This window comes from Ochlerotatus camptorhynchus, unplaced genomic scaffold (genome assembly GCF_037179485.1).
Source record: "Ochlerotatus camptorhynchus isolate MF236.1 unplaced genomic scaffold, CSIRO-AGI_Acam_v1.1 ptg000274l, whole genome shotgun sequence".
NCBI classification, from domain to species: Eukaryota; Metazoa; Arthropoda; class Insecta; order Diptera; family Culicidae; genus Ochlerotatus; species Ochlerotatus camptorhynchus.
The window spans coordinates 469,811-484,445 of NW_027040763.1; the positions used below are offsets into that span (position 1 = coordinate 469,811).

At 39.5% G+C, this 14,635-nt stretch overlaps 1 protein-coding gene across 1 annotated transcript; it reads left to right on the plus strand.

Annotated features, from left to right (window-relative positions):
• On the plus strand, positions 1 to 10,151 carry Ndg (Nidogen). Its single transcript, XM_065227469.1, has 10 exons — positions 1 to 564; positions 5,664 to 6,143; positions 6,209 to 6,685; positions 6,742 to 7,254; positions 7,318 to 7,605; positions 7,667 to 7,814; positions 8,071 to 8,749; positions 8,808 to 8,965; positions 9,022 to 9,736; positions 9,794 to 10,151. The coding sequence occupies exons 1-10, from the start codon at positions 373 to 375 to the stop codon at positions 10,044 to 10,046; spliced, it is 3,903 nt and encodes a 1,300-aa protein (XP_065083541.1). The 5' UTR covers positions 1 to 372; the 3' UTR covers positions 10,047 to 10,151.
• The last annotated feature ends 4,484 nt before the right edge of the window (positions 10,152 to 14,635 follow it).

Below are 14,635 nucleotides of genomic sequence, written 5' to 3' on the forward strand. Positions count from 1 at the left end.
CATTTTCGCCGTCAGTCGTGTTCGGGATCTCGAGTAGAGCGGTCGCAAATATTGTAACGCCAAAGAAGTTCCATCATAGGAAACCCCTCCCTGGATTCAGTGATCAGAATGATTGTGGAAGACAACTGCAGTTAAGGCCTGAAAGTGTGAATGGCTCCTGATTGATGATAGTGTATATTTGGAATGTTTCATTGATAGCGTGAGCAACTAAAGTGTAACAAAGTGACCAATCCAGACGAGCAGGTGATAACGACGTTACTTAATCCGCACGCTAAGCGAAGTCGGACGGAAGAAACGGATGAAAGGCCGTTATAGTTTCAGTGATCGACTATCAAGTGCTGGCAAACAGAAAGTGAATCAATTTTTACAACAATGAAACCCATACTGGTGGCACTGTTTGCCATTACGGTGTACTCTGGAATAACCGAAGGGATTAGTTCGAGAGACCTGTACAGCTACTTCAATGAACCGAGCGATGTCCTACCACGTGGCGACGAGGAGTACGCGGAAGTACAACTGGACGTTCCGGCCCATTTCTACAGCGAAAAATATGAAGTTGTCTATGTGAGTGAAACTTGAAGCGAGGAGTTTGATTCCTAGAAGTATTGAAGAAGTGGAAGATGTACAACTGTGCGTGGTTATCAATTTCTACACAGAGTCACAGAGTTCAGATAGTAACATTGAAATATTTAGAACCCTAATCAGTAAGGAACGGGATGGGTTCCAATCTCGCATAACTTTTGCTCTGGGCTCGAATTGTACTCTTGCTTCGATCCGTCTGTGCGTGTGGACATGTGCAAAATAACAGCTGGCCTTATCGAAGTCCTGAACAGTGAGAATATGGAGACGCGTGGGTGGCTGATAGCTTCTCAGTCATGCGGCCAATGGCAGTGAGCTCCTTGTGGAGAAGTTTGCATTTTTTTTATCTCTAGCTATTTCTGGACGAATTGGTTGCACTTTTTTTTTTCGGCGATAGATGACAAATCACTGTATTAAGTTTCTTTATAGGCAGAGCAAGTTATTCAAAGTGGCTGAACTCTGATCAGTTTTTTTTAATATAGGGTGGCCAATCAACCGGAGGAAACAAATTGGGAAAACCGTGAAATAACGGGGAATTTGATTGCAATCTCAAAATCTCAAATCTCTTATTCAACCTGTGTATTTTTTGGATATACAACACTTATCGACTTCATTTTCCTTAAGCCAGGCATTTCAGCACCTCTTAACTCGTTCTGTCCTGAGGTAGCTTACCAATCAGCCTTACATAAATGGGCTCCAACTCGTGCCGTGCTAGTTAGGCTTTCCATTTGTGTGTACCTAAGGATGAAATGTTTACAACTGTTCATTATTTATATAAAACGTAATTCTTCATCAGATTTTCTCAAAAATTTCCATAGAATCACCCCAAAATGTCTTCAGAGTAGCTTTCAGGATTCCCCAGAATCAAAATTTCTTCTGGTATTCCCTTGAAATTTTCGTCCATAAAAACCTTAGAAATTCTCTACACACTTCTTAAGGAATCCGCTCTAGGAAATTCTTAGAATTTACTCTACAATTATCCTCTGAATTATCTTGGAGTTTTTCTAATAGGTTCTTTGAAATTCTCCTTGGCATTTCCTTACAATCTCCTTGGAATTTTCATAAGAATGACCTTGTAATTCTACTACACACTCTGAAATTATTACTGACTTCGGTAATTTTTTACCGAGATTTCAACGTTCGGTAAAACCTTGACCTTCATTTCAAAAGCTGATTCACTGAATTTTAATTTCAAAACACTGTCAGCCTTGTTTAAATAAAAGAGTCTTGCCATTGTGGTGAAGTTTTCTTTGAATTAAAAAGCTTGATTTTTACCGAACAGTTCAGCTGCTGAAAGTTCAGTAAAAATTACCGAAGTCGATAATAATTTCTAAGTATGTATTGACTAGACGGCCAATCATACCAACTCAGCGACTGAGATTTTTTTTTTTTAATTATAGTCACTTTAACGCTTTTGGGTCATTCGTGGCTTGTCCGGGGGTGAGATTAGAACTCGTGACTTAGGCGTGAGAGGTATGGATGCTAACCACTACGCCGGGGTCGCCCCGGCGTAGTGGTTAGTATCCATAAATTCATTCGTAGAGAATTTTCTTTCAATACGGAATTAACTCAGATTTAGAAGAAACTGCAGTTACTCATAGCTTATGAGTAACTGCAGTTTCTTCCAAATCTGAGTAAATTTCGTATGGAAAGAAAATTCTCTGAGTCAATTATTCTCAGTCGCTGCAGTCGCGAAAGCTTTCCTCCAATAGCCTTTGATTTTTTTTTCTCGAAATTGCTTTCTAGTCCCATGGAAATCGTCAAGAATACTTTGCAAAAGTGAGGAGATCTCTACGGAATAACCTTTGAATTATATTTTTATCCCAAGTATCATAATTATCGTGATTCGATAACTCAGAAATACTGTTTTTTTTCTAAAGATGGTTTCTTTACTTCAATGATCAACGATTTTACCACAGACAAACAGACATAACTCTTGCATGTTTTACATCGCACACTCAGTTAACGGTTTATTTTTTTCTTAGTTGGCAGCATGGTTTTGTATTTTCGAAACAAAATCCACAAAATCGCTTCATTTCAAGAAATATCATTTTCGTGTAAGTCATCTAGTTTCTTGTTATCGAGTCACGTTGAACATTCCTCTTTTCAAACATGACTGGACTATCACTTGTTTCGTTCATCGAGTGCTTCAGTTCATTTCATTTGAAGCAAGGACTTATTTCAATTGACGCAATGAATGACTCGAAAACTGCTTCCTTCGTTTTTTTTTTTCTACTTTCACTTCAATTCGGGGCTCATTCGACTTGCCACGACCTGATGACGCAGGCATCAAAATATAGTATCCGGATAGTATCCGCACAATACAGGTTGCCGATAGGGAAGGCATCCAGATTATATGTAGTAATAATATGTTATTTTATATTAAACGGAAATTAAATTAACGAGGCCATTCTGGACTCCAAGATGGCGGTCTCAAATATTTTCGGAACGAGGACGACATGAAAGTGTGAAAAATCGATATTCGACGTTATTTTGGAATCCAAAATGGCGGCCATCAAGTTTCCTAAAACGTGTCAAATACCCTAAGATATGGGTATTTTTGGAACGGAGACAACGCGTGGCTGCCGAAAATAGGGTTTCAGAAAAGGTGTAAAATACCCTACAATATGTTTTTTTTTCAGAACAGCACAGCAAAAAATTCTTACTTCTTATTGTGATGTAAATATCCATTCACGTAAACTTGTGTTTCATTTCACGCAAACGAGCAATTTTTTAAGCAATGTTGGGCAACATTTCATGAAAAATCTCAGAACTTTACACGGTTTATAATGTAAGCTTATATGATATGTGACGTTCCTTTTATGTGTATCATATTGAACAGAAATTTACACTACTTTTTCAAACTGTGAGGGACAACGCGTAGATGCCGAAAATCGATATCAGATACCACTTTGGAATCCAATATGGCGGCCATCAGGGTTCAGAAAGTGCCAAATACCCTACAATATGGGTATTTTCGGAATGAGGACAACGTGTAGATGCCGAAAATCGATATTCGATGCCATTTTGGAACCCAATATGGCGGCCAAAAAGTGTCAAATACCCTAATATCTGGTTATTTTTGGAACGGGGACCACGTGTAGATGCTGAAAATCGATATTCGATGCCATTTGTAGGCTATTTGACACTTCTTCTTAAATAGGAAGCTACCATCTTGAATTCCAAGATGGTGTCGCACATCGATATCTGGCTTCTAGATGTCAGCTCGATTAAAAAAAAAACCCACATTGATCGGTATTTGACAGTATTTCACAGTTTTTCTGAACCAAAGCCGCCATCTTAGGTTTAAAGACGGCGTAACATCAATTTTCGGCATCTACGTCTCATCCCCATCTTGAAAATACCCATATTTTTGGATTTTGACACTTTTCCGCAAATCGGAAGCCGCCGTTTGGATTACAAAATTGTGTCGGATATCGATTTCCGGCTTCTAGACGTAACCCGGATTCTAAAAAAAAAACGTTTGTATGGGTATTTGATGGATTACAAAATGGTGTCGGATATTGATTTCCAATCTCCAGACGTCACCCCGATTCTAAAAATACCCATATTGATGGGATGGCATCAGCATTTCCCATTTTTCTGAAACAGGAAGCCGTCATATTGGATTTAAAAATGGCGTCGGATATCGATTTCCGGACTCTGGACGTCATCGCGATTCCAAAAATACCTATAAATTGATGGGTATTTGACAATATTTCCCACTTGTTCTGAAATCGGAAGCCACCATCTTGGATTTCGAATTGGCGTCGCATATCAATTTTCGATCTGTACCAATATTGTATTTGACTGTATTTCCACTTTTTCGTAAATCCTAAGCTTCGATTTCAAAATGGTGTCGGATATCGATTTTCATCCACTAGACATCATCCCGATTCCAAAAATACCTTTATTGATAAGTATGTGACAGTATTTCCCACTTTTCCTTAAACTGGAAGCCGCCATATTGGATTTAAAAATGGCATCGCATATCAATTCACCCCGATTCAATAATTACCCATATTGATGGGTAAACAAACCACCCAACAATGATAAATTTTACTACGATCTACAGATCTACGCTTAAATGAACCGAGTGAACAATCAACAAAAGTCATAAAAACTGCGCGAATTTGGATCGAACAGCTTCGCTTCAATGCAAAAGTAAGTTCATTTGATAATAAAAGAAGAAATGAACACGAGTCAAGCCAAAACAAACAGCATGAAAACCGATCGAAAGTGGTTTTGTTGATGTTGACGGGGACCTGCTCGAAGAGAAGACAGAATGACTTTCAATTGAAAGTGATGGTTGAGAGCTTCATCTTCACTTGAAGATTTTCGATTGAAAGTGATTTTTTGGGGCCCTGGTTGGCAGTGCCGCCGCCAGTGGCGCGCATAGTCAATTCCCTTGGCGCTTGACGTGTACTCTACAGTTGGCGGTAGTGTTTTAGTGACGATGTTTCACAGAGAAAAATATTCAATGCGTTATGTCTGTTTGTCTGTGATTTTACAGTTCTTGAAAAAAAAAAATCAACTCTATAAAAATTCATACTGCCGGAATCTAGAATATTCAAATATTTCGTGTAGACAAAAACAAACATAGATCAGTCAAAATTTCACCTTGTCCATCTTTCGAGTGACACAACAATAATATTACTTCCTATCATTATACCGGTTCGCTGAGCTATCAGTAAAAACATCGTAGCTTTTTATGTCCTATTACACATATTACCAATTATTTTATTAACGTAACAACAGGTCCTGGAAGTAAATATAGCAGCCTTTCCTTCATAAAAGGTCAAACACTTTTGGTGCAAACAAATCAATGAGCGTGTACACACAGATTCTCGGCTCTTATCAAATCAGGGCAACAGAGTAGCAGTCGGAATTAAACACTGTGTCTGTAATGTTAGCTGTGCGAAAATAATAACGAGTTAATCATTACATAAATCGCACTATGACCGGATGAACAGTGACAGAATGTGCAGAGAAAGTGATAACCCGCCCAGCATTTGGTTTTATGAATGAATCCTGTTGTATGAAAAGCTCACACAGTCGATGATACGTTATCGCACACATTACAGATCAACACCAATGGCATTCTAACGTTCGGATCAGAGTTTCAAAATTATCTCAATCTGCCGTTTCCCATCGAGTATCCGGCGGTGGCTCCATTCTATGCCAACGTAGATACCACGCTTCCAAACGATACCGCCGCCATCGTGTATTTCAAATCGACAGACGAAGAACTACTACATCGCGTTAGCGATTTAGTGCGTATCAATTTCGCCGAAGCGGTCGATTTCGAAGCTCGACAGGTGTTTGTGGCAACCTGGGAACACGTGGGACATTTCGATCTGAAGAACGACGTAACCAATTCATTTCAAGTGGCGCTGATACTGGGCGATGAGGAGACGTACGTTCAGTTCCTGTATCCGGAGAATGGTATCAACTGGATTCAGGGTGACACCAAGGAATCCGGATTGCCGGATGTCCGTGCGCAGGCTGGATTTATATCTGAGGATGGACGGTTCTTCCCATTGCAAGGCTCCGGAACTGACAATGTATGATGGGGTCTGAATATTGCTCGGAAGATTACTCAATTTGTGGAATTTTCTTTTGATTTTAGATAAGGCATCTCACAGCGTCATCGAATATTGGTGAAGCTGGCGAGTGGGTGTTCAAGGTTGGTCCGTTTAATCAGGAAGAAAATATAGAGGAACCTAGCGTGTTTGACGAAGAATCGCAGGAGCCTCGAAGCTGTGCCGAAGGAGGTCATTTTAAGTGTCACTCAGCTGCGAAGTGCACGGATACAAAGACTGGATACTGCTGTGCGTGTAAGGCTGGATATTATGGAAACGGGTACAGTTGCGTAAAGAACGATGTCCCGCTCCGTGTGGTTGGGTCGGTTAAGGGAACTCTCAATCATTGGACGGTGGATACACAGATGCAATCTTATATTGTGATGGCTGATGGAAGAACCTATACCGCGTTGAGTCCTCTGGAGGACGACCTTGGTACGACACTACAGTTGACACAGGCCATCGGTGCAAGTGTTGGTTGGTTGTTTGCTAAGCCTATTGGCAATGTCCTAAATGGGTATCAGGTAAGTTGAAGTAGTTTTTCTAGGAATGAATTCTAACGATCTAGTTTCCATCACAGATCACAGGAGGAAAGTTCAACCAAACGACAACGATCAACTACCAGGGATCAAATGATAATCTTCGAATTGACCTACGATTCAATGGATTGAACCTGTGGGATCAACTAGCTGTAGACATCAACATTGAAGGTCAAGTTGGTCAAGTGCCTCTTGGAGACAAACTTCACATTGATGATTATTCTGAAATCTACCAGAGGGTTGGAAGAGATCGCATTGAAGCTTACACTTCACATAAAGCACTCATGTCTTCTGACGATCGTGAGCTAGAGTTTACAATCCATCAAATAATCTTGTTTGAACCTTGCCCGTTCTTGGAACTGGAAGAGAACGCGCCCAACACAATGTCTACCTTAAAAACCAGTAAGGTCAATCTTGGTTATGAGCCCAGGGAGAAGGCCATACGAATGGGAATGTTAAGCAAGATCAGCTCCGGTGAAAAAGTGAATCCTTGCGATGACGCAAACTGCGGTGACAACACCGTTTGCGTTCCAAATGCCGACGATACCTTTGATGTACGATAATACCGATTTTTTTTCTTGTTTTAGAGCAGATAACTTTGAGTATTTCCATTTTAGTGCAACTGTAAAAATGGATTCACATACGTGCCATACAACAACAACGACCGCGTGAACTGCGTCGACATTGATGAGTGTTCGGGAATCAACATCTGCGATGAGAATGCAGCTTGTATCAACGAACCGGGTGGCTACAAATGCGAATGCTTCGAAGAATTTGAGGGCAATGGGTATCAGTGTGAAAGAATCGATCCAAGTGCTACCAGTTCGGTTATGGTTCCGACACCGGCTAATACCTATTACGAAGTGGACGCGCATACTCCGAAACCCAGAGATGATTATTGTGAGGTATTGAGGATGGAAAACGTGCATGAGAGAACAATTACAACATGATTATTTATCATTCCAGCATTGTTCCGAGTTTGCGGATTGTATAAAAGGATACTGCGAGTGTAAAGCAGGATACGCTGGTGACGGATACGTTTGTGAGAATCCATGTGACACTGATCAAATATGGAACGGCGAAGCCTGTGTCAAACAGGGATCTACTGAGGAATGTAAGAACACGGCTTGATTTAATATTTCTATAAATTCATTGTTCATATCTGTCTCATACTGCAAATAAGCAACTATGTGGACCTGGACCTTGATGTCTGTGTAAGGGGTGTTGACCGTCACAATTTTTATCCATCAGGAAGCGTTTTGTTTCATACACTGGTTAAAAGCTTACCCAACTGTCCGTTTTTCTGAAGGAGAATTAAGTGACATCTCTTGTCGATGATTGTTAATATTTTAATTCTGGAAAATTTACAGATGAAATTGCGCCCTTCTGTACCGTTCAGGGATGCACATGTCCGACCGGATACATCCTAATTCAGTACGCGTTTGATCAGATCTGTCGCTTAGTGGAAGTACAACCGGACGAACAGCACCTACCGTCTTGCGATGTGGAAAATCACTGCAGCCCCCTGGCAAATTGCGAATGGAACGAACTTCAGTATCGCTACGAGTGCGTGTGCAATCCGGGCTACGATGGTGATGGGTTCACCTGCATAGAGAAGGAAGTCTCATGTCTCGATGAGGAGGACTTGTGCGATCAGCATGCGTCGTGCAACTACATTGTCCACTTGAAAAAGTCAGTCTGTGTATGCAACAAGGGATACGATGGCGATGGCCGCACTTGCCATCTTGCTCCGGAATGTGCCGTAGATGATGACTGTGGAATGCATTCGGTGTGCAGCGAAGGACTCTGTGTTTGTCAACCCGGCTACGAACGGGACATATCGGACTTCTGTGTACGAGCTGGATCATGTGGAGGCACTTACTGTGCAGAAAACGCCATCTGCAAATACGATTCCCACCAAAACATCCCATATTGTCACTGCCCCGAAGGGCACGTTGGAGATGGCGTTCGTCAGTGCAAGTCTGTACCGCCACCGTGTAACGTACGTAATAACTGTGGTATACACGCAACTTGTGGACCTAACTTCAGGTAATTATCTTCTATTGATGCTTATTTTAAAATTTCGCTAATTGGAACTACTTCTTAGGGAGCCATCCAAGTACGAGTGCACGTGTAATCCAGGGTTCTTTGGAGATGGCTTCCTTTGCAGTCCGGAGAGGAATTGCGTCAATATACCAGACCTTTGCGATCCCAATGCAAAATGCGTCAGCACAACTTCCGGATACCAATGTGCTTGCAACCAAGGTTTGTCTCTAGGTATCATCTTCCAACCACAAAATAACCTTTCCACCTATTCACAGGTTTCATCGGTAACGGAACTGTTTGCAATACTGCTCCACGGCTCGATTCTGGATTCTTGTTAATTAGCCAGGGTGTTGCGACCGTTAAGGTTCCATTTAATGGTGCACGCGGAGTTCCGGTGACTATGGCTCAGATGGCCATCGGGGTTGATAAAGATTGTGCCGAAGGTCGAATCTACTTTAGCGACATTTCGGCAAAGCAGATCTTCAGCTGCAAGTATGATGGAACCGATCGTAAGCCATTTATCACCAAAGATATCCTCTCACCCGAGGGTGTAGCCGTCGATTGGATTTCTCGGCGACTGTATTGGACGGATTCGGCGAAGGATACCATTGAGGTTGCAAGTCTGGAAAATCCCAATCTACGAGCCGTGATCGTTTCGAAATACCTTGTAAATCCTAGAGGCATCGCAGTTGATCCACATCAGAGCAAACTGTACTGGTCGGACTGGAACCGTGAGAGTCCTAAAATCGAGTGGGCAAATTTGGACGGTACGGAACGTCACGTGCTGGTTGATGGACCTCAAGTTGAGTTGCCGAACAGCATACAGGTCTCTCCGGGAACGGGTGAATTATGCTACGCCGACGCTGGTACCAAAAAGATCGAGTGCATAGACACCTATACCAAGCACATTCGGACCGTTGCCAGTAACCTAACCTATCCATTCGGATTGGCCGTCACAGACGATCACTTCTATTGGACCGATTGGACAACGTAATAGTTTTGAAATAAAACTTTTGAAAATTTGTTTAACCCTATTATTTTTCACAGGAAAAAGGTAGAATCCATCAACGCTTACGGAGAACGTGAAAAAGGCATTCCATCGCCCGTTTTCGGAAGTCACAAAATGTACGGCATGACGGCCGTAACCGACAGGTGTCCACTGTTCTACAGTCCGTGTGTCGTCAACAATGGCGACTGTTCGGAGAAGAGAATCTGTCTATCAAATCCACGAGCTCCGTCTGGAAGGGGCTGCAAGTGCGCCGATGACAACAATTGCAATGACGTAATTCTGGACTATTAAAGACGGTCCTGCGAGGATCGTTTGATAGAAGGTTTAGTGTCTTAAGTGAAGTGAATAATCAGTAATGATTCTACGCAAAGTATGTTTTTTGAATGCCATAATGTAGTTCGCAGAATAGTACAATAAATAAGATTTTTTTTCCAAAGATGGCTCAGTATTTTTTTTTAACTTGGTTGTTTTAGCTTTCTAAAGAACGTCACTCTATAATACAGATTGCACTGTTTACCTAGCTTCTAAGTGAAAATGTAGCGGGGTAATATATATTCGGTAAAATGCGATGTTTTCTTCAGTCGAGCATTAGTACAAGGCACTGAAGAAGTAGGCACATTGTAGACGGAATACGCGTATCTGTCAAGGATAAGCAAATAAGGTAGTGGAATTAAATAGAAATTACTAATCCTTCTCTCTCTCTATCTCTTTGTAAATTGGAATATGTTCCACAACCATATTTTCACAACCTTTTTCACTAGCGAAATTTCATGATTTTTCACTAGCCTCGCTTTGAACTGTATACTACCCAACAAACAATTTTAGCTGCAGATTAGCTTATACAGCCAAAATTTGCCTTATGTAACAAATTTTTGCCTGTATAAGCTAAGCTGCAGCAAAAATTGTTTGTTGGGTAGGCTTAACTCAAAACCGGTAAGAGACGCCACTCTAAAAATTTCTCCAATGATAGATAAAAATGTATTGAAGCATGAAGAAAATCATTACAAAAATGACATTATCCTGAGGTGGTATAAATTCGTAATCCTATATACAGAGATTTGCGGAAATATTATCAAACGATTTGGCAACATGATTTGTTTTATTTACAAAAGCTGCAAACACCTGCCGCGGAGTAAAATGTTCCAGCTTTGTGCGATTTAAGGTTCAATTTACTTTGATACATTTTTTAAACATTCAAAAGCAGCTTTTTTCGACGCAATATTTTAGATTACAAAAAGCTCGCGTCATTTTGTGTAAAATATCACAAGGAATCGAATAGTGCGAGCGTTTTGCAATCTGAAATAATGCGTCGGAAAAAAACTGCTTTTGAAATTTTCTAAAAAGCAACAAAGTAAATTTAACCTTAACAGAATCGTGTACTTTTATCACACTTTTTTTTTGCATTTTTGGGGCTGTCCAGTTACAAACGCAATCAGAAATATAAACCGAACTGAAAAATCTATAAAAACTATCCATCCACAATTTATTATATAATTTTTACTTATGCTTAAAACTCTCTTCTCCTAACATACGTATTTTACCGTTATATTTTTTTCTTTTATACACGTTTTGTTTGAATTTAGTTCACCCCGATAACAATACTTTTCAACTCAACTAGAAATCCTCTGAACATTTTCTAATCCAAATGCTCGTTTGGCTCACATTTTGAAAGTTATCGCTGCCAATCGAGGCTCAAAATGACCGCTTCCGTGAATCTCTATACATAGGATTACTAGTCAATCAATGGTTCGTATTTAATCGGGTCTACCTCCCACACGGAACCAAATTTTGTTCATTTAAGTTAAAAATATATATGTTTATTAATTAAAAATATGAATAGTTCAAAGTAAATTAAAAACATGTTTTCAACAAAAATATGTATGTTTAAATTAAATTCAAAAGCATGTTTATTTCAACAATTCATAATCTGGGTAATCAATTTTTAGCGTGTCCTTTTTTCCTTCTTGTTTACATTCGGCAAACTTAACCGAAAACGGCCTGCAAGCGGCGAAACCGAAGTAGAGGGTCCGGAAACCCACGCAAGCAAGTGTTCCAAGCTCGACAAAACCGGTGGAACATCACAATATTAACGTCAATTCGTCGTTTCTGATACCGATCCCCATATCATCCTCACCCCCCACCCGACGTCGAAAGAAAAACAGACCATCCCCGAACACTAAACTTAGAAAGAGGCCGGTATGAGGACCAGCGTCAGAAACGATAAAATGACGCTAATATCACAAAGTTTCACCGGTTTTACTGAACTGGATCAGATCGGAAACCCACCCCGACGGCCCCCCGGTTCCAAACATCCACAGACTTTCCATAATCGCAGGAATTTCCATTTATTGCTATCCATTTTATTTTGATTTATTCAGCATTCAAATGCTAAAATAATTTCAAAATATGTTTGTTTATTTTAAACATGAAAAGCATATTTAAAATAAACATATTCATTTTGGATCGCATATAGTTTTCAAATAAATCAAAAATATTCACGTTTATTTTCAACACGAATATTTTTAAAATAAACGTAACATTTTTGTTTTAAACATTATTATCAATGGATTCAAATGTAGAATACGTTTGAAATCAACCTAGTTTATGTTTGTGGTCAGAACAATCTGAGTTTACGTTTAAATTTACCTCAAATATTTTTGTTTCGACGGTAAATTTTTCTGCGTGCTGCAAAACCTAAATATGCTCACTTGCTAGCGCCAAAACTGGCTCATCTACACGGAACCGAAAAATTACCCAAAATTAAGTTCTTTTCACTCATCTCCCATGTTCCGTTTAATAAGCTAATTTTCAGTAAATCGCTTATAGTAGTTTACATTTGACTACGGCAAAAATAATTACTTACTCGTGAGTATTTTCTACCCAAAATTAAGTTTAAATGAATCAAATTTGAGAATATATCATATTCAAGAGCAAATTTTCATTTCGTCGAATGTAACAAAGGTAAACAAAGTCGAGCTATCAGTGTCAATCGATTCTCCTGCTATTACACTATATACTGTCCGAATATAGGATCAAATCCCATTTTTAAATTTATTTACCAGTCAAATTGCTTTTTGACGTAATCACCTTCCGATCAAAATAGTTTTCGATGTTACTTAAGTCACCCAATTTCTATGGAGATGCCATTTGACTTAAGTAACAGCGCTGAGAAACCCGTGAAAAGTGTACGTTCGTCGTTTCGCTTTCTCATTATTAAAGTGAATAAATCGAACTGTTTGTTGCTAAGATGATTTCGGTGGTCCTAAAATGATGAATGGGCTGCACGGAAGGAGACGTAATTGATAATTCTCCCGAATATCCGGGTAAATACATTTTGACTTAAGTAACAATAGGGGCCACCAAACGACGTATAATCACTTTTGACTCAAAAACCAGTATTTTTTAGCATGAAAGCTAGCGATTTGCATTTGTATGATTAAAACCCTGCTAAATATGTTAAACATTGCTATCACTATGAGATTATATGTGTTTACTTGAAAATAGGAATAACTTTTCGGTCATCAAAACAAAACTTTATTTTTCTCGGATTGGTGCGGATGTTACTTACGACATAATGAAAATTTGGTCTTGATATACTCACTACACGATAAGAAAAAAGTCCCAAAAGTAAGTTCTTTTCACTCATCTCGGCACAATAGTGCAGGAACCCAATAGTACACACTTAATCTAGCTCGGTAAAATCTCCAACAGCCGATTACCTCGGCATTTACTTTTGCTGATATATCTGCAAAACATCTGTTTGTTAGCTGATATCTCAGCATAATGATATTTGTTAGCTGAGTCTCGGCAATTGTTTTACTGAATCTCAGCAAAATAAATTGCAGAACTACTCGGCTGTTGGAATCTCGGCGAAAAATTTTAAGTGTGTAGGTAAAGCGGGTCAAAGTAGTTTTCATTTACTTGTGTGCAATTCATATGGAATTTTCCACTCGCTTTCTATGTAAGTTAGTTGTACCCAAATGTAGGTTGGGTTCCCACACTTTACTACCCCTGTTGGGTGGTTTTGCTCTCCTCCGTTTTTGATAACATTAGATGAAGGAAAGGAGACAATCTACACAGAAAAAAAAAGTTGTTGAATATTACATCCAAACTGCTGCAACCAGGTCAATCCATCGGTTGAGTAATATATCGTCACAGACAAACAGACGTAACACTTCATTCTGGATCATCGTTTGCGCATTTAACGATTGGTTTGAATGTTATATAGTTTCCACGAACTACTCGCCACAGCGCTGGGATAGGATTACTTTGATATTTCTTTATATTCGGTTTTCCTTGCAGCAACATTGTTTGTAAATCAGCGAGCAAGCTTGTTTTCCGCAAGAAGCCCGCGAGGTGTCGTTACTGAAGTCCTATGTTTGGCGGTACTATGTTTTGAAGATAATTTTATTCAAAGAGTTACATCTGTTTGTCTGTGATAACGTTCTACGATGTACATCGATTTTGCGATACATCCATTGATGTAACATTGTATCTGCTTCTTGCTATTACATCATTATTTCATACATCAGCTTTTAAATTTTTTTTGCTGTGTAGTCAAAATTAGGTTGAACTGGCCGTTAGGTACTTTTTTCTTACCGCGTAGTAGCTTATTGAACGACAGTCTTGAGAAAATCGAATCTCTCGTTCCGTTTTTGACAACAACAAAAAGTTTGAGTGGGGCGAGGAGCGGGGAGTAAAACTCAAAATTACCCAAAATTAAGTAAAAAGAACTTAAATTTAGGGTTATTTTTTTCTGTGTACACGGAGATTAACTACCCAAAATTAAGTACTTTTTTCTTAATTCCGGGGTTCAGCTCAGAATAACCCAAATTTAAGTAAATCGCATATAGTAGTTTCAATTTAACACCAGCAAAAAA